Source organism: Salvelinus alpinus, chromosome 1 (genome assembly GCF_045679555.1).
Source record: "Salvelinus alpinus chromosome 1, SLU_Salpinus.1, whole genome shotgun sequence".
NCBI lineage: Eukaryota > Metazoa > Chordata > Actinopteri > Salmoniformes > Salmonidae > Salvelinus > Salvelinus alpinus.
Genome location: NC_092086.1, coordinates 63,672,723 through 63,699,504, shown reverse-complemented (window position 1 = coordinate 63,699,504; position 26,782 = coordinate 63,672,723). Strand labels below are relative to the sequence as shown.

Genomic DNA, 26,782 nt, shown 5'->3' with positions numbered 1-26,782 from the left:
TGTGTTGCCATGTAAATGTCTATGCTATATGTCGACATGATCACATAAGGTAATCTAGAGCCACATATAACACATAAGGAAAGAGACAAAACAGATATATCACCCAGAGAACTATTTTATATCATGTAGGATCATTTTAGTTACTCAAGTTGGAAATAAGAAAATGACAGGACATAAAGACATAGGAAATCATTGTATCACTTACAGTTGGCTACTTTAGTAGAACAGAGCATACAGTAATGACATTTCACAGATTCCTCGGTGCCAATGAATCTACCCAACTATATAATCAGAGTTCCTTTCAACCCATCTCTTTCTCTCATTTCAGGACTTCATTCAGAAGTGGTATATAAAGACCAGTGGATCCTGAGTGTGTCTTCATTACATGGTAAGGGAGAGCAAGGATAAAAACTTTTGAAACAACTGAAATGTTAAATCACATAAAATAAAATACAATTGAAATGATTGCTTAAATAGTCATTACTCAAAATGGCTATTTCATTTAATTAGAGATTTGTAAATATTTGGCTCCACCTGGTTAGTCCCATTTATAAAAGCCACTTTCCATTTCAACAAGTAATTATGTATAACCTTATTCAATCTGCCTTTGAATTAATGAATAAAGTAGCATTTAAGTCCATCTTTTGTCCCAAAAGGTTTGTGTGGGGCTTCCTCTTGTTTCATGCCAAGCATTACATTAATTCAATTGGATTTTAAAACTTTTAAAAGTCTATTTGAAATGAATCTAAATCAACATGTAGCCTGTATTAGTATTAAACAGTTCCTTCAGGATATTGAGTTGAGCTGTCAACCATAAGCTGTCATCCCTTTCCACCATTTCCTACTCTGCAGTAATCTTTGAAATAACAGAACCGGTATTCTTGGAATTTACATGGGCTGCCATGGGCTGAACTCACATCCACATTATATTACTGTAGTCTCTCATACTCTACATTCATGCTCTCTCTACATTCATGCCCACTGTCACTAACAGGACCTGATATTACAATCTCATTATTGTTATGTTCTCAAGCACAGAGATCCAAGTTAAGCCCATTATATTTCACGTGGACAATGGTGGAGGTAATATCCCCACATAGCAACTCTGAGGATGCATGTTCTGTACATGCAAATGTTCCACAGCTGAAGAATATTCCACCTTCTGGTCATCTCCATAAGCCTGTTAACATCCTAGAACATCCTATCATTCGTCTACCATCCTAGGAAGCCTCAAAGTTCCAAGGTAAACAATCAGCTATACACCTAGCATTAGTGGAAAACATGATGAAGCAAGTTTCACATTAACTGTACTGTACTCTACCAACAGGACTACTAGTAAGATCGAGGAGCAAATGTATCGTTTTTTATCGTTTGTTTCCTGTTTTAAAGTTACACTTGATAGTTAAACACTAGATATCATGAACATAATTTGTGTTATAAGCAGTTTGAAGAGGACAGAGCAGATTCTGAGGTTTCCAAAACACTTACCTTTGCCAAATGACCCAAAAAATGGAAGATATGAGCTCTATTTCAAAATAGAACTTTTCCAAGAATAACCGCTGTTCCATTGCGCTCCACATCTGAGCACGGGGTAGCAGATTGCCTACAGTAAAATCAACTAATGAAAATACTATTGTGTTCCTTGAAATATATATTATGTTACCCCAAGACCTCCATAAACACAACCAAAATATTATTTTCCCAATAGTCTATATTAAATGTGTTTATTAGATGTTATAATGTTGCAGTAAAATTGTCTGCTCATTGACGTAGTAAGGGGTGTAGTGAGGCTCGGCAGTTGAAGTGTTCAAAAATGTTGTTCTTAGAAAATGTAAACCTACTGTATAATACACTTAGAATTGTTTTTGTTCCAAACGGGTTCTTCGGCTGTCCCCATAGGATAACTTGTTTTGGTTCCAGGTAGAACCCTTTTTGGTTCCAGGTAGAATTGTTTTTCGTTCCATGTAGAACCCTCTGTGGAAAGGGTTCTACATGGAACTCTAAAGGGTTCAACCTAGAACCAAAAAGGGTTCTTCAAAGGGTTCTCCTATGGCACCTTTTTTTCTAAGAGTGTATGTATAATTTTAATCCACTCTTCTTTCTTTTATTTTACAAGATGTCATGCCCACACACTAATCAGCCACACATCACAAGAGCGGTGCTAAATTACAGGCGCTGCTCAGTTTGAGCTTTCAAGACAAAAATAAACATTAAAGATGAGCCTCTGTACTCTGGTCTCACTGTGAGATAGAGTACATTAATCAACCCAGTGATTATCAAGCACATTTTTCTTGCAGAAAAACATTTCTAGTTCTGTCCTCCTTACATTACGCTGTTCATTATGTTCATAAGACTGCCAGCACTTTAAAGAGCAAACATTATTAATCTTGCCCATTGTTATCAGACACCGCTTTTGAAACTTATAACAAGAGTCTACTTTTTGTTCTGTCTCCCTGAACTCATTTCATAAAGCACTTCAGTCAGGCTTAATGGCTTTTGTGAAGTCTGAGTCCTTTGGAAAGACAACCTAATGGGCTTTACTGGCCTTTAATTCACATAGACATTTGTCCAGAAATAAGTAAGCACATACCCCACTATGATGGTTTGAGAAGATGTCATTTTTGAGAACTCAACTGAGACTCTAGTCCTTGAGCTTTCGACAATGTCTTAAAGTATTTGTCCAGTGTTCCATATTTTTTTATGAAATATTACCTTAAATGTATTACGCTATTAATTAAATAGATGTCCTTCCAAAACATTATAATTAATGATGCTAAAAAGCAGCTTTTCTCAGTGCCCCTGCTTGGCCACAGCAGAGTGGTTTGGGTATGTACTGGTAAAAATGGTCAATGAGACATGCATACCCTTGGTTATTCAAATGAGCTCTTAGGCGACACTTGTGGGGGTCGTAGAGCAAAACGGAGACCCCCGTCGTGAGAGTGGTAGTTAACAGTTTGTAGGTGAAACCATTCAGACGCTACAGACGTTTTCACGAGAAGACCGATTTCTGGGATGTCTCATGGTCTGACAAACACCGCTCTAGCTCTGCCACATTTTAACGCAGATGCGGAAGTGCGATATCGGCAAATGTGGTGGATTGAGACTCATCCAATGCAAAAAATATATCTCTAGCTTAAACTGACAGATTCTGATGGGGACATTTTTTATTATGTTACTTAGATTGACACTAAGGGGTTAAGTACCTTACTGTGATTGTTTTCAATTACAATAGTCAAAAAGAAGCACAAAGAGCTTCTTAACAAAGACCAATATCTCAAGCAATAAGTTTTATAGGACTGTCTGGGAGTGGTTTGACTTGGGAGAGGAAAACTGAAAACTATCTGTTATTGGCAGAGAGGTTTGGAACTCACTGTCTTTAACTAATTTACCACCTGGTGACATCACCAAGCAGGCCAAAACTCCATCGCAACAAAATAAGCTGAAATTTCAGGCCTCTTATACTAAAAGGGCATTATCATAATTTTCACAATTTAATAGTATTAATAGTGGAAATGCATATAAACTACATGCTTTTGACTGCGCTGGGCCTTTAAGTGTAATTTTAACATGTGCAAAGTTTAGGTTGTGAGTTCAAATCCCAGGTGAGAACATGTTGAATAATAATTATTGAATAAATAAACACAAATCTAATAATGTATGTCAAAGTGTATCAAATGTAGTATGTAAGTTGAAAACTAAACAGTGAATTGATCAGTGGTTCACCATTCAGGGCCTTGTTGGGCTTGGCAACAGTAACAAGGGGTGACCTGTAATAAAGCTAGGTTGGCCGTGCCCTGGGTAGAATGTGTTTTTGGTAACACATTTTTTGGATAGTCCATCTGTAGATGCTCTACAGACTATCAGTAACATTTCAACTAATTATCTGCTAACCCTAACCCTGGTTCTAACCCTAATCTTAACCCTTATCCTAACCCTAAACTTAACCCTTACCCTAACCCTAGCCTTAACCTTAACCCTTACCCTAAACTTTATTATAAACCTAACCCTAACTGTAACCTTAGCAAGCAGTTGCTTATCAACAGATAGTTTGTTGATAGTATGACCATATGTAGAACATCTACAGATGGAAAATCCGGACTATCCAAATAAAGTTCAACCTTTTTTGGGTGGGGAGAGTATGTTTCTTTGCGACCAACGGGTGACGTCCCCGAAACAAGCCGGGAACTAGACAAAAACCTCCACGGGACCATGACAGAACATTCTAAGAGCGTCCTATAAAAGTCCTTGAGGATTTCCCTGGAACAAACCAGGAACTAGACAAAACCTCCAGGGGACCGTGACACATCATCCTAAGAATGTCCTAAAAACGTCCTCAGGGATGTCCCCGGGACAAACCGGGAACTAGACAAAACCGCCCGGGGATCATGACACAGCATCCTGACCATTTTAGGCGACCATTTCGGGACAAAGAAAATGTGAAAACATTTTTAAAGCTGCTGTGCCAATCACATCTCGGCCAAAGAGGATGATCACATTATTCAAGCAAATTGTGTTTTTTTTAACAGTTTGTTTAAAAAACAAGTTTGAGATGGGGTTTTACTCAGTGTTTTTTCTCGAATTTATGATTTGGCCACAAGTACTAGTAAAGGACAACAACATTATTTGGGTATGAGCAAACAGTATATTATTTTTAATTTTTTTAAAAAAAATTACCTTTAAGAAAAGCAAAAAAATCCATAGAATCTTTAGCCATCATTTGTACTGACAGCAGACTTGAGAGAGGAGGGGGGAGTCAAAGGTTGTGTTCTGTGAGACAAGTGTAACACCTGCTGGTACTCAGCAGTACTACTGGAGGGGATGCTGATGCGATGCAGCCCACTTGCAGTAGTTCTAGCTCTGTTAGAATACGATTGTGTCGCATTTTGGGGATAATATTGTCCAATATAGAGTTTTCTGTAGAAGGAGGCCCGGCATTGCCATCATATTGCCATCATTGTAAAGCTAGCCATGACAAGAACTTAGTGAGTGCATCATGGAAAAAGTTGTCACAAAATGATCTGACTCTGTTAATGGGCAATGTGTCAACATGAAATATCCCACTAACATCACAACAGGACATGGTAAGTACCTTCACCCCCAAAAACTGATGAGCCACCAGATGAGCCACCAGCTGTCTCTCACTATCTTCTTCAAACAAACACCTCATATGCTCTTTAGCATGGCTGAATCAGGAGCAGGTAGACCATACACAGGTCACCAATCCCTGGAGTCCTCTGTACATCTCAGACACAGGTCACATCAGTTATGTCCGATTCACTGGCCCTCTGCTTGGACCACTAATGTCACTTAGTAAGACAAACATGCCTAACGAGGCGAACAATTGGATTGCCACTTACCATTTGATTTCATTGAGTGACTTCTCTTTTTTCCGCTGACACCCTGCAAAGACCACAGGCCGTTGTTCCCGAGACCCGTCTGATCCAGGGGTATAAATGAGGGGAGGACCTGGTGTTCTGCCTCAACTAATTCTTCCCTCAGCATTTTTGCTACTCTTCTACAGAGCTTCTTCACCACCACCAACTCCATAGGTAAGAACTTGGGGGTCAATGTGTTTCACTGGAGGATTGGGAACGACAGTAGGGTTAGCGTGGTAGATCTTGGGGATGTACATGCAACTGGAATATGAAAATGCCTCAGAACTCTTACCGTTTTTGTTGAACAAATGTATTTCTATGTACTTTACTTCATCTAGTACCCAATAACTGTAGTTTTGTTGATGTAGGGATATGGTTTATTTTAGAACATACTGAATGACAATATATCAACAGGATATGGGTCGTCAGCATTACACAAAATGAGTAATATCAATCCAAGAACTAGAATAGAGATTGTTCTCATACATTGCATGAAGCTCCCATAGTGTACTGTAAGCAGTGTGAACTTATCTGTTTCATTGTGTTTCCCCTCATCCAGCCTACCATCACCATGGCCTTCTGGCTCCAAGCTGCGTCTCTGCTGGTGCTGCTGGCGCTCTCCCCCGGGGCAGACGCTGCAGCTGCCCAGCACCTGTGTGGCTCTCACCTGGTGGACGCCCTCTATCTGGTGTGTGGAGAGAAAGGATTCTTTTACAACCCAAAGAGAGATGTGGATCCCCTTATAGGCAAGACACCTCTAGCACTGTCTGAATTCAAAGACTTCATAGGTGCTCGACTACTCAACTTGATCTAAGACCACAAGCTACTTTCCTGTTTTTGTGTGTGTAGAAATGGCATGTAGGAAACTCATGGTCACTATGACGAACAATGTTGTGGAACAATGTAGAACCTACAAATATTTAAATGAATGTGAAGGCAATAATGAGATACAGGAAAAGGCGTATACAGTAGTCCATACAACATATGCTGGTTTATGTTGTGCTATAGCACTCACTCAATATATTTTTCTCCTCTTGCAGGGTTCCTCTCTCCAAAATCAGCCCAGGAGAATGAAGAGTACCCCTTCAAAGACCAGATGGAGATGATGGTAAAGAGAGGTATTGTAGAGCAGTGCTGTCACAAGCCCTGCAACATCTTCGACCTGCAAAACTACTGCAACTGAGGCCTGTCGCATCACTTAGCCTGCTTTCACCCACTGCCACGCTCAAATTCTCAGAGACAGCATCCTATTTCAAAGATTTGCAAACATGGAGTGCAAACAAGAAATGGTCTAGACGTGTTTTATTTTCCCCAGAAAATAAAGTTATATGAAATTAGCAAGGACTTTGAGTTTTCCTTTTGTGAATGGGCCTTAGGTTCTGAGTAGGCTACTATGACTTCTGTGCAATTTGTGGTTTTGAGTTTACATGATATTGTAAATGCATATTGTTGGAGTTCAGACATGTTCGTATCATGTCCTCTTAGTTGCCTCGATTGTGTTACTATGCAGCAAAGAGCGGCCTTGCACAATGACCATTTTGTTCCCCCTTTTTCTCCCGGTATTGCATTCTTTTGACGTTCTACCTTATCATAATCAACTAATATTACAGTGTTTTCAAATATATTATGCTCTTTGCTAACATCAGTCAGTGTTTTTGAGATAAGCCTATGCACAGCTTCATTCACCTTGCTACTGTGCTTGGTTGATTCACCATCATGTTATAGCTCTCAGACAAGCGTTTGGTTTATGAAACTTTATTTAGTGTTTGCTAATTATTATACATTTTTCTGTCTTTAAAATTCCTTCATTACTCACTTCTGAAATCTTAATCACGTGGGCCCAGTTTTTCAAAACGTTTAATCTGGATCTGAGTGATCCGGATTCAGATCGATCGGGCTGTTTTTTAGAAAGAAAAAAACCCCTGATATCACCCTCTCACCAAAGGCTCAGATAAATCAGCATGGAAATAATCGTGAAAAGGATGAACTTGTATGAAATTGACTCGTTAGGGGGAAATGAGAAGCTAGGGATATTTCCTAATAGATATTTAAAGGCTAAGATTACTGTTTCCAGAATGTGTAATAAGAATAAATGCAGTATGACTCAATAAAAATACAAACACACACGGAATACAATTTGACTTGGATACTGTTATGAATAAAGACGATCAGAAATACAATACAATACAACAAAGAATAAATAAAACCCTCGGGTATTAAAGTACACTCTTAAAATTCAGCCACTGACACTGTTCGATCTAGCTTGCAAGCTAATGCCGGCGCGCATTGGAGCTTAATGAATGTCGATCGAAGACGAATGATTCAGTGAATGAATGGGAAACCAAATGGTACTGAGAAACCATGTAGGCTTTCTGTTACATGTAGTATAGCAAAGTCATTTTCAGTTTGATTACTGCCACTAAAATGCCACAGTAATCCTTACAAAAAGTAGGAATGTTCGTTCAAATCGTTAACATGTTACATGTTCGCCTTGTTGAACTTACCTCCGGTTACATCAGTTCACATGAACGTGAACTTACATTAGTTCACATGAACGTAAACGTCAAAATACTTAAGTGGATGGTACATTAAAGAATTAAAACCAACACTAATTCTTAAACTATTGGCATGTTGTTTCTTTGAAGCTTGCACATGAAAGTAGTACAAGTGTTTGACGCGATGCAAGCAACAGGCTTCACCAAAATAAGCATGTCCTCATGACAAGCAAACTAGTGTAAAGAACATAATGTACAAACACAGGAAATGTGTCAATCCTTGTTTTCTGTTGCCTAGAGTATCTAGTATCTTCAGATTTCTCTGGATATTTCCAGTTTTTCTTCTTCACTTGAAGTACAGCCTTCTGGCTTGTTCAATCCCAGTTAATTGTTCTTATTTTCTTTCTTTCTTCTTCTTTGCAGGGTTCTTTGACTCTGTGTTGGATCAACATCAGCCACAGATTCTAGGCACACTTGCTTTGCTAGCAGTAACAGGTAATTCCGATGAAGGATTTTAATGGGTCCATCTCCATTTTCTGGCTTCAACCGGAATGCAGTTAAGTTGAATTATTGATTGTATGTTTGTTTATTCCATGTGTAACTCTGTGTTGTTGTATGTGTCAAACTTCTTTGTATTATCTTGTCGCAGTTGTCGCAATTGCAAATGAGAACTTGTTCTCAACTAGCCTACCTGGTTAAATAAAGTAAGAAAATAAGAAAATAAAAGTTTGGCATTTGACTTTCAACAACATGCGGCGTAGAGGCCCAGCAATCTGCCAACTTGTGCTTTCCTTTCAGTCCTAGATTCCGTATCAGGACTCTGTCTCAGGCATAAGATTGGAATGGTGAATCTTGATCATTTCCTGTGTTCTCTATGTTCTGTTTCTCCTGCAGTGGTCTCTGCGAGTTTGTATACAGCTTGCAACTTTTTACGTCAGACTTTTCTGATGCACCATCACTCGAGACTCCAAAGCATAGATCTACAGGTAACCTTGCTTCACGGCCGACATGATAAAGTACAGAGAATATCCGGTTGCTTCGATCTGAGTGCAATTGTACGAATATACAAGATGTCTCAGGTTGAGGATCACCATAAATACTTCTCCCACAACCCTTTTGCAACCGTGGATGCTTTCTGATTCTTAGTAGGAAAGACAAGCATGTCTTATACAGTGATCTGTATTGACTATGACATTTGCTGTCTTACTGGAATCTGGTTCAATGGACAGGAAATCCATGCAGACAAGATCCAAAGGTCCGTCGCTATGTATATGAGACAAAGGAGCAACTATTTTGAGTAGAGTCTTTCTATGGATACAGCGAGCACAGGACATGCAGTAGTCTTTGACCTCTGGTTTCATACGTGGCCACTAGAAACTGTCTCTTACTAATCCATAAGTATTGTCGAAACCCCAGATGACCTGAGTCATCGTGTAGTGACTTCAACACCGAACTTCTTTGGCAGAAGTAGCTGAGTTCAGTGAGGTCTGTTTGGAGGATTTGTATTGCAAAATATATGGCAAATAGAAATCCAATATGGATGGTGTTAAGAGATAGATTGGAGGGGTTGAATGGAGCTGAAGGGTGAGACTAATAACAACAAGAACACAAATGTAAAAGATATTAAGTCGGTAAAATGTATATTTCAATATACTTTTATATACTTCAAAACTTGAAATTCAAAGTTCAGACGGGGATGAACTTCTACTGATTAATGTGACTGGACGCAGGATTTGATCCCTGTATTCTCGTTACAGTATTCCGCCTAACGCTTAAACGCTTACACCGATATGTAGTATATATGGCTTTCAAGAGCCTGTACCACCCTGCACCTGTGCCGACACAGTGTCTGGTCTCGGCCATGTGGTTACTGCTTCAATCTTTGATGGATCTATAGCCATTCGATCTTGGGAAACTGTGTGTCCAACATAGTTGACTGACGTTCAGCAGAAATGACCAGGCAACGGGTAGCTCTTGTCGAAACCCCAGATGACCTGAGTCATCGTGTAGTGACTTTTTGAAGAATCTGAAATATAAAATGCATTTTGATTTGTTTAACACTTTTTTGGTTACTACATGTTTCCATATGTGTTATTTCATAGTTTTGATGTCTTCACTATTATTCTACAATGTAAAAAATAGTCAAAATAAAGAAAAACCCTTGAATGAGTAGGTGTTCTAAAACTTTTGACCGGTAGTGTAGGCCTACTGCAGCTCTAACTGGTTATGATGCACAAGTCTGTGTAGAGTACAGGCCTGAGTACTGCCTGTCAATGCAATAGAATCCTACTCCAATGTGCTTTGCCAACAACAAAATCTCTTCCATAGTTAGTTTTGCATACTAAATCTTGCATAGTTTGTTTTGATTCAGTATGTTGCATTGAAAGTAGCTAATGTTGCGTTGATTCGATCACAATTCCCACAGTAAAGGGAAACGTTGATAGTGTTAACTAACGGAGAAAACTCTAGAAAGTTGAGTGAAGTTCAATCTCGTGCTTCTCTGCACAGGCTGATTTCACGAGCAGTTTAGAGTTGACATTGCTCATAAGCCTCTTTGATGGCAGGATGAACTCTTAGTGTGCTCAGGCAGTCTTCACGTCCTTTCTCTTTGCAGGCCGTCATTAGCCTTCTCACCACATAAATGTTCATTTCAACCAGGATAGAGACTTACGCTTCCATGGCAGTGTCTGGACAAACCATCACAAGTGCTTCAATTGCCTCTGCTACACCTACTACTGATTCTGAGAACTTCAGCAACAAATAACCATCGTAGGGGTATGAAGAGGACGGAACTGCTCCAGACAGTATTCCGTGCAGCTCCTTGTCTATGACATCCTTCAATCCCAAGAAGCGTTCAGCTGCAGATATGATGATATTGATCTTTCTTGAGTTCTTATGGACTCTGGCAGTGCAGTTTATCACCTTAGCAATAAATTAGCAATAAATGCCCAACATTTTTTATTTCACTATGAGGGTATCTGGATCCTACAAACAGAACTAGACTGTGGTGTCTTCACCATGACAACTGACACACTTCCACTTTCTTTCACTATTTTGGGATTACTTCTCTGTAAATGTAATTTGCCTGATGATGCGCTAGTGGAAAAGGGTGATTCCTCACAAAACTGGAACAAAAAAAGACCATAAAAAGGTCTGTTGGAGGAAAGACATTGTTGACATATTTGACATTTATATCTTAAAGCATAATTGAGAAATCGTTTATTGACTTTATTGAATATTTGAGACATTTTGGCCTCACTCAGGTCTCACTTAAGACACCATAATGTTTCATCTGTAGGTGCTACAAAACAAAAGTAGGTGTAACGCTCTTCTACTTCGTCCTCCTCCTCAGACGAGGAGAGGCGAGAAGGATCGGAGGACCAATTTGCAGCGTAGTAATTTGACATGATATTTATTAAAGAATAAAGACAAATACGAAAAACACTTGAGAATTTACAAAATAATAAACGGAGTCAACAGACCTGAACAAACGAACTTACATAACACGAAGAACGCACGAACAGGAAAATAGACTACACAAAAACCGAACGAACAAAACGAAACAGTCCCGTGTGGTGCAAACAGACACAGACACGGAAGACAACCACCCACAACAAACAATGTGAAACCACCTACCTTAATATGGTTCTCAATCAGAGGAGATGAAAACCACCTGCCTCTAATTGAGAACCATATCAGGTCACCCATTAACCAACATAGAAACACATAACATAGAATACCCACCCACACTCACGCCCTGACCGACTAACACATACAAAAACAACAGAAAACAGGTCAGGAACGTGACAGTAGGTGTCATATGGAGGTTTACAGCTTGCTCTGCAATAGGAGTATATTCTTACTTAAATGTATGAATTCTGAAAAATATATAGAAAATAAACCGTTTTTTGATTTGGAAAATATTTCTACATATTCTAGAACATAAAATACTCGACAACTGCAAAGTATTGAAAGGGGCATGGAATTGATTAGATGTGAAAGCGCGAACGCTGTATTCTGACGGGGGAAATTGGGCGGGCCAGACGTACACCTGAGCAGGTCAGGTTGACTTGTTTGTTTTGTTTGTCCACACTGGATGACATAAGACAGCCTGTAGCATCAAATTGTTTTAGTTAAACATTTTATTTGTGCTTGGAATGAAAAGTCCATCCGAACTGTATGGATAGAGAAGGAGCACATTTGATAGGAACAGATTATTTTATACGTCTCTTTTTATCCTACTACCAGTTCTGCTACTTCGAGAGCTGTTGGATAATAGCTTTAATCGACACAATGCAAGATCGTCCTTAATTAAAACAATAAAAAAGCGGATACCCTGTCACTGTTTCGGTAAAAAGGGATAAGCCTGGAGAAATGTAACCATTCTCAAATTCATAGACAGCGCTATGTATGCAAGTACTGACCATCCTTGATATCCAAATTATAGTTTAACCATGTTTTGAGGTTATACAATGTTTGTTTACATTTACATTGTTTACAAACATAGCCCCCTTTTTTTCAATTTTCACCTAAATGACATACCCAAATCTAACTGCCTGTAGCTCAGGCCCCGAAGCAAGGATATGCATATTCTTGGTACCATTTGAAAGGAAACACTTTGAAGTTTGTGGAAATGTGAACTGAATGTAGGAGAATATAACACAATAGATCTGGTAGAAGAAAATACAAAGAATTAACCAACCTGTCTTTTTCTACCACCATCTTTGAAATGCAAGAGATGCAAGAGGTCTTAGTTATAGCCATCACTCTGGTTGTAATTCCGATAGTGTCCACAAGATGACAGCAGTGTATGTGCAACGTTTCAGATGGATAACTTGAAAAATGAGTGAACAACAAGACTTTTAGTGTGAAGTCCCCAGGTACATTTGGGCAAATCGTGAAGGAGACATTTACATTCATATTCCATTTTTCTGCAAGAATATCGTCAAATCTGTATACTTGGACTTTGATTTAGCTTTCCAAGTATTAGTAGCCATATTATAAGTACAACATTTGCAAAACAACCAGTTTTCAAAACTTCATAACTGAATATCCTTATAATTTTTGTCCAAAATGAAAAGGCATGCTGTCGTACAAGGTAAATAGCTACATTTTGTCTAAGGCACTGCACTGCAGTGCTAGCTGTGCCGCGACCGGGAGGCCCATGAGGCGGCGCACAATTGGCCCAGCATCGTCCGGTTTTGGGAGGGTTTGGCCGGCAGGGATATCCTTGCCTCATGTGGCGGGGCGGGCGCAGTGCTCCCTGACCAGGAGCCTGTTGCACAAAACTAGGATAAGGGATTAAGCCAGGATATCTTGGTGATCCTGGCTCAATTGATCCGTAATCCGGTTGCACTAAAGATGGATAGGGGGCAGGAGGATATGTTATGGTATAAATTACCATGGAGATTTATTCTGTGGAGCTAGCCTGCTCCAGACCAGGCTAAATTCCAGGATCTATTTAATCTCATCCCTAATGTCAGTCAGCAGTCACCACAAATGGAAACCAATAGTTATTTCACTGCTCACTATACATTGTTATCACATATAACTAGACCCACTGTTATTATTTAAACGTTTGTGATCATTAATTTCAATGATTTTGGATAAAAAATGATTTTTAGATGATGTTGCTATCATTAGATAATTTACAGTTTCCCATAGACTATAAGGCTATATATAAAATGATAGAATATTAGGGCCACAGAGGGGAAAAAAACACAAGTCATAATATTGTAACCAGTTGTTTTAAAGGAGGACAGTTGTTAAAATGACAGATGTGGGGCATTTCGTGAAATTGTACTTCAGTATGGTTTCATAAACAAAGACATGCTGATGTGCCAGAATATTAAGTATCACATTGTCATAAGTATCAAAACTGTAAAAACAATATGTAGCTTTTCTGCAGAAAGAACCAGCCTCATAAATTTATGACTTTATCCTTTTTCTTCAGTGTGGCCCTAGTACTCTGTCATATAAACAAATACACATTCCATATGAATATAAAAACACAATGTGTAACATTATGTTCCTTTATTGAATAAGGACAAAACAAAGGAGGTAAACCATCAGCTCCTTTCGAAACTGAAGTCACAGTGACTCTACAAGATGGAAAGCACAGAATCCAAGCATATTATACAAAATGATACATACACATTCAAAGGTCTGTATATAACACACCCTGCATGTCTGCACACTAAAATAAATGCAGGACAAATCCATACACATCAACTGAACAGACAAATGAATGGATGCAGTAGCCTCCCTGCAGCCTTGTATTACACACAGTATACCGCACAAACATCATAAGAGGCCAAATTCGTCAAAAAACGAACCCAAAAAAAACCAAATTCCTCTGCCACTGCAGGACATATTTAACCAAAATTGAAAGCACACATACTAACTAAAATAATTCAACACATATTGGTCCCTCAGCAGCCGACCACTGTCGTCATCAGGGAAGATTGCCGGATTGTCCCAGTCCATGGCTGGTGGCACTCTGGGGGCCCTCTCCTTCCTCAGGCAGGCCACATTGTGGAGGACAGCACAAGCCACAGTAATATCACATGCCCTAACAGGGCTGACCCTTAATTTGTGAAGGCAGTGAAAGCGTGCCTTCAGGAGGCCAAAGGTCATTTCAACTCTGGCCCTGGTCCTGGCATGGGCATGGTTGTAGGCCTGCTGTGCTTCCTGGGGGTCTGTGAAAGGTGTCAGGAGAAAAGGCTGGCAGCCATACCCCCTGTCTCCCAGCAACACACCAGAGAATTCACCTGTCAACACAAAATCTCATCATTACTACCTCATAAACACAGTGATATTCTTGACACAGCCATGATGGTTATAAATAGGGGTTGTGTGGCTTACCTTGTGATAGGCACTGATAGATTTCAGAGGCCCGAAAGATTCTGGAGTCATGGACTGAGCCAGGCCATTTTGCCACAACATTGCTGATCACACAGTCAGCATTGCAGACCATCTGAAATCATAAGATGAGGAATATTACACCAATCAATGCACATCACTGGCAATGCAGAGTGTTCGTCAATGGACAATATCAAAAAGTTATGTTCACCTGAACATTAATGCTGTGAAAGGATTTCCTATTCACAAAATCGGCCTCATGGGCACCTGAGGGGGCTTTTATCCTTATGTGTGTGCAGTCCACTGCACCAATGACATTGGGGAAACCTGTCACACAAAGTAATGAGTATCCTACTATGTGTTAACAGTTGTCCTGTAATTTGTAGATCCTCTTACCTGCAATCCTATAGAACTCCTCTTTGATGTCACAGAGTCTTCTGTGGCCAGGGAAGGAGATGAAGACATCTGCTAATGCTTTGATAGCCAGACACACACTCCTTATTGTGCGGCAAATTGTGGCCTTGTTCAGCTGTTCTGCATCCCCCACTGAGTACAGGAAGGCTCCACTAGCAAAAAAGCGCAAGGCCACACAAACCATTTGCTCCACACTCAGTGCATGGCTCCGTGCAGTGCGGTGCTTAATCCTGGGACCCAGTAGTCTGCATAGATACCTGATGCCATCTGCAGAAAACCTGTATCTTTCATATAGATGGTCATCAGGGAAGGCCAGTGGGTCCAACCGGTCCCTGAAGACCCTTTCTCGCCTGAAGGCTCTCCTCAGCACAAGTGCTTCTTCATCCACCACATCTCGCACGAATGGGCATGCCATTGTCAGAGCAGAAAGGAACACACAATTTTGGGCCTTCATATAGGCTAGTGGCCACACCTGGTGCTGGGGGGGTGGGCAAAAGAGGGCGATGCCTTATAACGATGACTTGGTTGTACTGATTGCTGGGAAAATAAAAAAAAACTTAGAAAGATGCCACCGTCCTGTGTGCTCACAATAAGAGCTCATATGTCATGGCTCACTTGACTTTACGAGAATATACCTAATTTTTATTTTGAGCTGTGTCATCTTCTTGGAGCTGGGGGAGGAAAGAAAAATAATGATTAATACATTTGTGTTACAGTTAGCATACAGTGTACATTGAAGGCATATCTCACCTCCCTCTCAAGTTTTTTTATTTCAAGGTCCAGTTTCCTAATTGTCCTCTTTTTTATTTCGGACTCCAGTGCAAGATTTTCCATCTTTTTCTTCTTGTACTGAATGTCTATGTCTGCCAGTTCTATTTGGCGCCGGAGGTGGTTGCCATACAACTTTCTGATAGCTTGTGAGCTCTGTGAACACAATACAATTAGCGCAGCTGGAATTTGGCAGGATGTGGTGTCCTTTTATTAATACGCACTATGTTGCCAGGCTGGTTTTCCCACTGTATAGCATCTGGGTCCTGTAAAATAAATTAGATTTTTTGATTTTGATGAGGACTCCTCACCATTGTAGAGTAAATAGTACTTTCACAGTCTTAACATGATACCTCATGCCTTCTGGAATCCAGAGAGATGGTCTCCTCCTCATCATCGTCTCCATCATGTGCTGTTGCTGCTGCACTGGGGCCTTCACCCTATCACATTTAATCGGATTCATATTGAAGCTAGTAGACAAGACATGCCAGGCCTACAGTATGCCTTTGATGGAGTACTCACTGGATCAGCATCGTCTGGTGCTTGTGCTGGTGGCTCTAACAGGAACACAGTGCTGCCAGACACTGCAAGGCAATAGGTAAACCAAAGTCAGACAGTCCAAATTGATTCAATATGAATGTGGTTGTATCCCATGTAGATGTAACGGATGTGAAATGGCTAGCTAGTTAGCGGGTACGCGCTAGTAGCATTTCAATCAGTTACGTCACTTGCTCTGAAACCAATATGTAGTGTTGCCCCTTGCTCTGCAAGGGCCGTGGCCTTTGTGGAGCGATGGGTAACGATGCTTCGTGGGCGACCGTTGTTGATGTGTGCAGAGGGTCCCTGGTTCGCGCCCGTGTCGGGGCGAGGGGACGACGTAAAGTTATACTGTTACATTGATGCTGTTGACCCGGATCACTGGTTGCTGCGGAAAAGGAGGAGGTTGAAAGGGGGGTGAGTGTAACGGATGTGAAATGGCTAGCTAGTTAGCGGGTACGCGCTAGTAGCATTTCAATCAGTTACGTCACTTGCTCTGAAACCAATATGTAGTGTTGCCCCTTGCTCTGCAAGGGCCGTGGCCTTTGTGGAGCGATGGGTAACGATGCTTCGTGGGCGACCGTTGTTGATGTGTGCAGAGGGTCCCTGGTTCGCGCCCGTGTCGGGGCGAGGGGACGACGTAAAGTTATACTGTTACATAGAGATGGAAGGACATACCTTGAATGAAGCGGGTGGCATCTTGGGAGGAACCTATGCTCGTCTCTTTCCCCCCAGGGATCCCCTCTAAGACGGGCCTGCCTTTATTTAGCTCCAAGGCCATGTCCTCTGCTGGGGTAAGGTCAGCCTTTGGTGACCCACCACCCGTGCCTTGTCTGTGGGTATTCTTTTTCACTGCTAAAACAGTACAGACAATGTGTGAGCAGGCACCTTCTGGGTACAATATATGCTTGTGCTTTGTTAAATATTAGTCAGGGACCATACCATTCTGCAGAATGTTCTTGTATTTGATTTTGACCTGCTGCCATGTCCGTTTTGGCCCGTTCATGTTTAATCTACACACACACACACACACACACACACACATTTAATGGAGTCACACTACAAAAAATTACTTGGTATTTTTGTCTTGTTTTCAGTAAAAATATCAAAAAATTTATCATAGCTTTATACAGTGTGATGGAGTTACTTTACACAATTTCACTCATATCTGCAGTGCATTTCAATTAAAAATTTAACCGTTTCATAATTACAGTACAACTGCATTTTTGGAGATGTGAATTAAATATTTGAATTGTAATTGTGATGTTTCAGCGGAGCGGTGAGTGTGTAATTGTGCACTACTTACGCATTCAGGCGGTCTGCAATACTTTGCCACGCTTTTTCTCTTTGCTTTATCACTGTGGCGGTGTTGCCTTTCTTCTTAATTATATATTTTACCTCCTCGTATGCCTCCATGAGGATTTGTGCTTCCGACGGGGAAAAGTACGCGGCTCTAGTTGCCATGGTAAATCAGTTAATCTGTGATCTGTGGCGGGGTCTATTTGAGTGAGCCGTGAGCGCGCACCTATCCAGGATTGGTTTCACCTGGCTTAATGAATCCGTGTCTGCTCATCCTGGCTTGGTCTTTGTGCAACCAATTAAGCCTGGACGCACATGTTTTGGCTTCATTGAGCTCAGCTGAGTCATTTATCCCGGATGTCTTAATTCTACTTTTGTGCAACAGGCCCCAGGTCGCTAGGTGTATGGTGTTTCCTCCGACACATTGGTGCGGCTGGCTTCCGGGTTAGATGCGCACTGTGTAAGAAGCAGTGCGGCTTGGTTGGGTTGTGTTTCGGAGGACACATGGCTCTCGACTTTCGCCGCTCCCGAGTCTGTACAGGAGGTGCAGCAATGAGACAAGACAGTAACTACTAACAATTGGATACCACGAAATTGGGGGACAAAAGGGGGTAAAAAATCTCATTGGCTATCTAGCTAGCTTTGTTTGACCCCGATTGGTGCTTATTTGGCAAAGAAACAGACGTTCAAGTGATGGCCGCCCGCGTCATCGGGGTGCCATGAAGGCGTCGCTCTTTGACCAAATATGGTGTCCTATAGGATATACTACACCTCTAATAAAATAGTGAAGTCTTGTTAGGATCTCTGAGGAATAGATATGAATGTGATTTGACTCATTGAAACAACGTTTAGCGTGAGATTTTCACAGATTCCTTTCTTTGCAAATTGAACGAGTGGAAATACAAAATCGATCATGCATGCTATATGGATCTTTTTAGGATATGAAACATTATTTTATCTAACAAAACGACACTTCATGGTATCTCTGGGACCCTTTGGATGACAAATCATAGCAAGATTTCACAATGTAAATACACATTTCACCTTCAGAGGTGAATTTATCAAACCTATCGCAAAGAAAAAAGTGTTTTGTTGTTAGGAGCTCTCCTCAAACAATGGCAAGCATGGCATTTTTTTGCAGTAATAGCTACTGTAAATTGGACAGTGTAGTTATATTAACAAGAATTTAAGCTTTGAGCTGATATAAGACACTTATATGTACCGACATTTGTTGTTTCTCTAAAATCTGCGATCTTGACATAACGCGCTGCATGATTTACAACTGTCCCGTTGACGGAACGCCGATCCTTAAATTATACAATGTTTGTTTACATTTACATTGTTTACAAACATTGGAATAAAACAAGCTTATATTTTGGGTTCTGATGGGGTATTACAGTTGAACGAATGGGTATATATAACTAATTTATAAGTCCAAAGATGGACATCAACTAAGGATTCTAGCTTTAAAGGCCCAGTGCAGTCAAAAAAACACATTTTGAAAAGACCCCCTGAAATGTTTGCCTGTTTTGGTGGGCTGGAGTTATCTCCTGCCTTGTGACATCACCAAGTGCTGAATTAGTTAATAGACCAATAAGAAAGAGAGTTCCAAACATCCCTGCCAATAACAGCTAATTTTCAGTTTTCCCCTCCCAACTCAGACCACTCCCAGACAGTCCTAGCAAAATTATTGCTCTTTGCCAAGCTATTTTTGTTTCTTTTTGACAATTTTAATTGAAAATATTCACAGTAAGGTACTCAATTATTATCGAGAAATTATTTGATGTTCATATAAAACGGCTGTATTGGACCTTTAAGCAATCTGCATCTCTATGTAGGTCATTATCTCTGTTGTTCATTTCAATATGAACTGGGTGTTTTGGATTGGTTTCTTTTCAACAGATATTCTGATAGCAGGAATATACTTTATTTTACAGAAACGCCAGGTATTTATTTAAAAGTACATGGTAAATACACAATATTAGCATAACAGCTTTTATAAAGCTATCATGTTAAAAGTTATTGCACTCTGCTTGTTTTTCCAGGTTCCATAATAAGGCTTCTGTGTCTGTCAAAGACTGCTGTGTGTATAGTCAATGGGGAGACAGGCCTACTTAACACCTCATTCACTGACATTCACAATGCCACTGAGACAGGGCTATCAGCTGTCGGCAACAAGTGGAGCAGCTATAACTTCTGGATTTGTTTGACCCTGGCGGTGCTGTCTGCCTTCCTGATTGAAGGAAGTGTGATGCTGAAGAAGAAGGCTCTGCTTCGTCTAGCCTATTTTTTTGCTCCTTTGCACCCCAGTATCTCTACTTGCACACCTATAACTCCAGTGTTTACTTGCTAAATTGTAATTATTTTGTCACTATGGCCTATTTATTGCCTTACCTCCCTAATCTTACTACATATGCACACACTGTATATAGATTTTTCTATTGTGTTATTGACTGTACATTTGTTTATCCCATGTGTAACTGTCTTGTTTGTGCCGCACTGCTTTGCTTTATCTTGGCCAGGTCGCAGTTGTAAATGAGAACTTGTTCTCAACTGGCCTACCTGGTTAAATAAAGGTTAAATAAAAAAATTGCCTGTATTGAACAGACAAGAGCAGGTGAGTGTCTTCTCAGGAAACAATGTTTAAGGATGTAGAAAAACAAAAAGACATCTACAGTATAGGGCTTTGTTCCTGTTCATTGAAATGAAGTGGTATCAACTGACAGTAGTTCTTGCACTATGACCTTACAGTATGATATTTCAGCTATCCATAAGAAAAGGGAAATTGAACAGTACATCCAGCCACTGTTAAAGGTTGTTGTAGCACTCGAAACTGGGCAGGAACCCTGACCGGAGCAATGCTCTGTCTATAAAGGGTTCTCTTAGTCAGTTATATAACATCTGATTGAACAAACTGTACTAGCATCAAGGTTTTCTGAGGGCATGAAACAACTTCATGGCCTTTACAGGAGGTTGGAGGTTTCATGTCAAGCAATCAATCAACTATATTTGTTATTGGTTGATGTTATTTATTTGTTTTTCTTCTCTTTTATTGAGTGCCTTGTCTGTGTTTGTGCAGGTGAAGGTGGTCATGGATATTTAAAGGACTGGCTATGGTGGGGTGGCCTTCTAACCAGTGAGTTTGTTTTGCCAAGTAGAAAAATCTACTCTCAATATTCAGAAGCACTGTAGGGCTGGAAATTGCCAGGGACCTCACGATACAATATTACCACCATACTTAGGTGCCGATACGATATGTATTGCGATTCTCACAGTTCTATGTGTATTGCGATTCGATATTGCGATTCGATACTGCGATTTAATTGCAATTTGATGTTCCAAACATAATGCTCACCATTATGTCTGCTGCAGAGAGACGAGAGAGAGCATGATAACATTTTTTGGATCAGTCATGGAAATAAAAGTCCTGTAAACATGTTGGCTCACTATTTAATAAAGAGAACAATCTATAGGATGAAAATACATTTGTCTTGGCTCAGGTACAGCCAACAAGCCACTAGTGTTAGCTAACGCTACCGAGCGTTTTTTTACAAATCGATACATGGAGTCAAAGTAATAATATTGCGATGTGTAACTGTATAAATATTTTCCCCTCATCACTAACTATATGTCATGTGGGAATACTTGTATTTTGAGTAGTTTCACTATATTTCTGTTGGGTTACTGTCACGACTTCCACCGAAGTCGGTTCCTCTCCTTGTTCGGGCGGCGTTCGGCGGTCGGTGTCGCCGGTCTTCTAGCCATCATTGATCCACTTTCATTTTCCACTTGTTTTGTCTTTCCTACACACCTGGTTTTCATTTCCCTCATTAATTGTTGTGTATTTAACCCTCTGTTCCCCCCATGTCTTTGTGTGGAATTGTTTGTTGTAAGTGTTTGTGCACATGTTTACTGCTGCGCGTCGGGTTTTGTACCCATGTTGGTTATTTCTTTATGCTGTTGGTTTTTGCAATTAAACTGCTCCGGCTATTACCTAGTTCTGCTCTCCTTCGTCTGACTTCCCTGCCACCAGTTACGCACCCCTTACAGTTACATAAATGTTTGTTATTTTAAGCACCCTCAGTGGGTGCCGGCGAAGCGGCCAACTTTGCAGCATACATGTTTGCCCCAGCTACTGTGGTGATTCCTTTTGGTACTCTGAGTGTCCTTATCAGGTACCCTTACCTCTCTGTTACCTGGCTTATATCTACATACAGCTAGCTATCATTGCATTCTCTCTGGTGCCTCACTTTCCATGACTGGAAAACCATATACCTATGTCACAAACCAGGTACCCATCCAGCCTTTTTATACTAGTAACGAGCAAAGTACAGGTCAGATAAAAATTGTCACGACAGGCCTGATGGAAACAGAATATTTGTCTGTAAACTTTCCAAATGTCGACAAAACAAAATATGCTAGACAAGATGTGATCTTTTTGTGTCGGTAAAATTAATTATGCGAGAAATGTCAGTGGAAATGCTTTTATGTGCAAATATTGATATAATAACTATCATATCGAAGTGTACTCGGAGTCACACGATGACATGTTGTGTGGTCCTCCCACTACGACTCGTCGGGAAAGCATGCAGTTTATTAGGCTATAGAGTAAATAAATGATAATGAACATCACAGAGTGGTGAAAGTGCAAGGTGAGAAGCTTGATGCTCCTTTCCTATTAATATTGAGGGTCTTAATCTGGTGGCATGATCATCTATGCTTGGCTGCCATCTGACAAATAAAAATTATATTTTGTCCATAATAATTTCATCATGTAAGCTATACCCACACTGCATCTGCGAGCGAGAGATCCTGTGCCAATACCAAAATGTGCACAGTCGCTATACACTGAGTGTACAAAACATTAGGAACACCTGCTCTTTCCATGACATAGATTGACCAGGTGAATCCAGGTGAAAGATATGATCCCTTATTGATGTCACTTGTTAAATCCACTTCAATCAGTGTAGATAAAGTGGAGAAGATAAGTTAAAGGATTTTTAAGCCTGAAAACAATTGAGACATGGATTGTGTATGTGTGTCATTCAGAGGGTGAATTAGCAAGACAAAATATTTAAGTACCTTTGAACATGGTATGATAGTAGGTGCCAGGCAAAACGTTTTCAGTGTGTCAAGAACTGCAACGTTGCTGGGTTTTTAATGCTCAACAGTTTCCCGTGTGTATCAAGAATGGTCCACCACCCAAAGGACATCCAGCCAACTTGACACAACTGTGTGTCACGTTCGTCATACGAAGGAGACCAAGGTGCAGCGTGGTATGCGTACATTCTTCTTTATTTAAATAGAATGAACACTGAACAAACTAACAAAACAACAAAACGAACCGTGAAGCTATATGAATAGTGCAGACAGGCAACTAAACATAGAACAAGAACCCACAAACACCAAAGGGGAAATGGCTACCTAAATATGATCCCCAATCAGAGACAACGATAAATAGCTCCCTCTGATTGGGAACTATATCAGGCCACCATAAACATACAAATACCTAGACCTACAAAACCCTAGACAATACAAAACCCCTAGACAATACAAAACCCCTAGACAATACAAAAATGAGCGTAATCCACCCTAGTCACACCCTGACCTAACCAAAATATAAATAAAACAGAGATATCTCAGGTCAGGGCGTGACACTGTGGGAAACATTGGAGTCACCATGGGCCAGTATCCCTGTGGAACACTTTCGACACCTTGTAGAGTCTATGCCCCGATGAATTGAGGCTGAGGAGGTGTTCCTAATGTTTTGTGAGAAATGCACCATTTTTTGTGAGAGCACAGTTGAAAATATTTTTTATTCAGTACATGGGAATTTAACCGCTAAAGGTATTTTTATGTGCAATACCTCATCACGCACAGCCTTTTATCTGCCACAAGTCAATTTGATGGAAACACATCTCTGGTGGGAAAATGCACATATTGTTTATATGCAGATTTGAGAATATTCGCATGAAAATCTGTTGCCAATTAGATGAAAACCTAGCTAATGTTATCATGTTGTACCCTTATGTTGGTATATGTGAACGAGTGCTGAGTGATTAGTGCTTTTTGAGGTCTGTTAGTTTTTTTTTTACATTAAATGTATTATGTGGGTTCAATGCTGTAACAACACGGAATAAAACAATTAATACAAGTCTCATGATGGTAGTGACTGTCCAATACTGCTTATCACTTTTTAACCATCATTTATTCACATTTGTTTTATTTGATGACTTAATTATTTAATTCCAAGTCATCATCTCATCTCTAAAGAGCTGCTGTCTGACAAAAAAAAACATTATTTTAGGAGTTCTTCAAAGTAAATCAACTTAAATCTGTTTTACCTCATTTCTACCACCATGTTACATGTGCATTAAGAGAAAAATTAACTCTAGACCACCTTTACTTGCTCAATACGAAAGTGGTCAGATGATGCAGATGCTAAGCTACAGGACTGGTTTGCTAGCACAGACTGGAATATGTTCCGGGACTCATCCGATGGCATCGAGGAGTATACCACATCAGTCACCGGGTTCATCAATAAGTGCATCGATGACATTGTCCCCACAGTGACCGTACGTACATACCCCAAACAGAAGCCATGGATTACAGGCAACTTCCTCACTGAGCTAAAGGGTAGAGCTGCCGCTTTCAAGGATCAGGACTCGAACCCGCCGTAGCCGATATGAGTAAGACCTTTAAACAGGTCAATATTCACAAGGCAGCAGGGCCAGACAGATTACCAGGTCGTGTACACCGAGCATGCGCTGACCAACTGGCAAGCATCTTCACTGACATTTTCAACCTATCCCTGGCCGAGTCTGTAATACCTACAGTTGAAGAAACAAAACAACCATTCATTGTGTAGCTGGGACCCTTGGGATTGCAAACAAAGGAAGGTAAGTTTGTGATTTTGTGACGCCTGTGCTGGTTTGAAAAAGTATTTTGATGTGGTGCACTGTCCTCAGATAATTGCATGGTATGCTTTCGCCGTAAGGCCTTTTTGAAATCTGACAACGCAGTTGGATTAACAAGAAGTTAAGCTTTTAAAAGATGTAAGACACTTGTATTTTCATGAATGTTTAATAATATGATTTTGAATTTTGCGCTCTGCAATTTCACCGGATGTTGTCTTAGTGGAACGCTAGCGGGACACCGAGCCGTAAGAGGGCTATTAAGTAAGCATTTCACTGTAAGGTCTACACATGTTGTATTCAGCGCATGTGACAAATAACATTTGATTTGATTTTGATAAATAAGGCATACTTTTATGGCTGCTAAATACCAACTATCAATCACTAAGATCATGTACTTTCAGGTAGAGATACCTCGCGAAGCAACTGCTCTTTACGCCTCTCAATCACGCGTTCTTCTTTCTTCTCTCCATCTCCGTGTCTGCCCCATACAGACCGTAAGCGGCAATGGATTGTGGTCCTTGTAGTTAATTACTATGTTTTCTGCGCTAAACTATAGAGAATATCGGCCTGATGGAAACTACAACTCCCTACTACATCACACAGTTCGGGCTTATTCTGATTTATCTCTAGAGAAACTGTGTATTGAGCTCACAGAAAAAATCTGAATGAAATGGTTGGTCAATTAGTTGCTTAAAAACCTAACGTGGACTCAGAAATTCAAAAGTTTTGAGAATATTTCTGGCCAAAACTTACCTAAAAAACTATTTAATTGTCAGGAGCTGTTCTGTGTAAGTCTTTGGTCTACAGCAATCTGCTGTTTTGTGGTTTGCATTGATATTGAAATGACTGTAGTTCTGGCTTCTCTCTCGACACAGTGCAGTGCTTTCCTCCTACCTGTTGGGGGAGACTCTAAATCTGTTTGGGAAGCTGGGCTGTGTGCTCAGCGTACTGGGCAGCATCCTCATGGTGATACATGCACCCGAAGAAGAGGAAGTGACAACCCTGCACCAGATGACTGACAAACTGCTTGACCCAGGTACATTATTTCTATTCATTAAAGTATAATGAGGTAATGAGCATGTAATCAAGAGGAGAGAACTTAAAAGATAACAAAATGCTAACGTCGTTGTTGAGCAAGTATGTAGACATAATGACGGACGATACTTCTGCACCAGGGAATAACACCTGTCTGTTCCCTAACCACCATCCACCACATCCTAGAGCAACACTTCTCTCTCTCCTCTGTGCCAAGCCTCACTTTTAATGGCTCCTGTGTATCTGCTTTGTATCTCTAGGCTTCCTTGTGTTTGCCAGTATCCAGCTGGTGGCCTGCCTGCTGCTTATCTTCTACTTCTCCCCCTGTGTGGGCCAGACCAACATTCTGGTCTACATCGGCACCTGTTGCCTGCTGGGGGCCTTCACCGTCTCCTCCGTTAAGGGCCTGGGCATTGCCATCCGCACAGTGCTCTCTGACCCAGCCGTGGTGCGCCACCCGCTGACCTGGATCCTGCTGGCCTCCTTGGTGAGTTCCATCGTCATCCAGGTCAACTACCTGAACAAATCCCTGGACACCTTCAACACACTACTAGTCTACCCCATCTACTACGTGTGCTTTACCACCATCGTGCTCACCACCTCCATCATCATGTTTCAAGAGTGGGGGACCATGTCTGGGGTAGACGTGGTATGCACTATGGGTGGCATCTTGGTCATCGTCCTGGGGATGGCCATGCTGCACTTGTTCAAAGACATCCACGTCACCCTGGAGGGCCTGACCAGCAGCATGTGTCAGGTGCTGGAGGAGAAACAGGAAGACAAACACATCCTCATTGAGGAAATGGAGAGCCTCCCTCCCATGAGAGAAGACGTAACCATGGTCTTCATCATCAGCTGAGAGGCTGGCACCGTAGAGGACTCTTAGCACTTTAACTTACAGTACCTATCAAAAGTTTGGACACACCTACTCATTCAAGGGTTTACTTTATTTGACTATTTTCAACATTGTAGAAAAATAGTGAAGACATCAAAACTATGAAATAACACATGGAATCATGGAGGAACCAAAAAGGTGTTATACAAATCAAAATATATTTGGGATTTTAGAATCTTCAAAGTA

The 26,782-nt window shown here is 40.7% G+C and overlaps 3 protein-coding genes across 6 annotated transcripts; 2 read left to right on the top strand and 1 right to left on the bottom strand.

The window, feature by feature from the left end:
- Positions 1–5,459: 5,459 nt before the first annotated feature.
- Positions 5,460–6,712, top strand: LOC139568130 (insulin). Of its 2 annotated transcripts, none has more exons than XM_071389873.1 (3): positions 5,460–5,549; positions 5,935–6,121; positions 6,416–6,712. In XM_071389873.1, exons 2-3 carry the CDS (start codon positions 5,947–5,949, stop codon positions 6,556–6,558), a joined length of 318 nt encoding a protein of 105 aa, XP_071245974.1. In that variant the 5' UTR covers positions 5,460–5,549; positions 5,935–5,946; the 3' UTR covers positions 6,559–6,712. The 2 variants fall into 2 exon arrangements, with proteins under 2 accessions (XP_071245974.1, XP_071245966.1); XM_071389865.1 differs by having other exon boundaries at positions 5,935–6,163.
- Positions 6,713–13,867: 7,155 nt separating this feature from the next.
- LOC139583051 (putative nuclease HARBI1) lies at positions 13,868–18,139 on the bottom strand. Of its 3 annotated transcripts, XR_011676473.1 has the most exons (11): positions 17,393–18,139; positions 17,129–17,305; positions 16,436–16,497; positions 16,267–16,353; positions 16,138–16,179; positions 15,896–16,069; positions 15,781–15,816; positions 15,128–15,682; positions 14,943–15,058; positions 14,735–14,846; positions 13,868–14,640 (listed from the first exon to the last, which is right to left on the bottom strand). XR_011676473.1 is itself a non-coding variant. In XM_071413759.1 (4 exons), exons 1-4 carry the CDS (start codon positions 15,597–15,599, stop codon positions 14,270–14,272), a joined length of 1,071 nt encoding a protein of 356 aa, XP_071269860.1. In that variant the 5' UTR covers positions 15,600–15,678; the 3' UTR covers positions 13,868–14,269. The 3 variants fall into 3 exon arrangements, 1 of the variants encoding a protein (XP_071269860.1); XR_011676474.1 differs by lacking the exon at positions 17,393–18,139 and having other exon boundaries at positions 17,129–17,358; XM_071413759.1 differs by lacking the exons at positions 15,781–15,816; positions 15,896–16,069; positions 16,138–16,179; ... (2 more) ...; positions 17,129–17,305; positions 17,393–18,139 and having other exon boundaries at positions 15,128–15,678.
- Positions 18,140–19,156: 1,017 nt separating this feature from the next.
- On the top strand, positions 19,157–26,560 carry LOC139564089 (magnesium transporter NIPA2-like). Its single transcript, XM_071383323.1, has 6 exons — positions 19,157–19,160; positions 19,795–20,058; positions 20,829–20,885; positions 21,834–21,924; positions 25,542–25,702; positions 25,962–26,560. Exons 1-6 carry the CDS (start codon positions 19,157–19,159, stop codon positions 26,558–26,560), a joined length of 1,176 nt encoding a protein of 391 aa, XP_071239424.1.
- Positions 26,561–26,782: the final 222 nt, after the last annotated feature.

Coding starts and splice junctions, on each gene's coding strand:
- LOC139568130 (XM_071389865.1), top strand. CDS start 5,947: ATGGCCTTCTGGCTCCAAGCTGCGTCTCTGCTGGTGCTGCTGGCGCTC. Junction 6,164..6,415: donor TGAATTCAAAGACTTCATAG/GTGCTCGACTAC, acceptor CTCCTCTTGCAG/GGTTCCTCTCTCCAAAATCA.
- LOC139583051 (XM_071413759.1), bottom strand. CDS start 15,599: ATGAAGGCCCAAAATTGTGTGTTCCTTTCTGCTCTGACAATGGCATGC. Junction 15,059..15,127: donor GGAGTTCTATAGGATTGCAG/GTAAGAGGATCT, acceptor TTTGTGTGACAG/GTTTCCCCAATGTCATTGGT. Junction 14,641..14,734: donor CTATCAGTGCCTATCACAAG/GTAAGCCACACA, acceptor TTGTGTTGACAG/GTGAATTCTCTGGTGTGTTG.
- LOC139564089 (XM_071383323.1), top strand. Junction 20,886..21,833: donor GTGGGGTGGCCTTCTAACCA/GTGAGTTTGTTT, acceptor AAGCACCCTCAG/TGGGTGCCGGCGAAGCGGCC. Junction 21,925..25,541: donor ACTCTGAGTGTCCTTATCAG/GTACCCTTACCT, acceptor CTCTCGACACAG/TGCAGTGCTTTCCTCCTACC.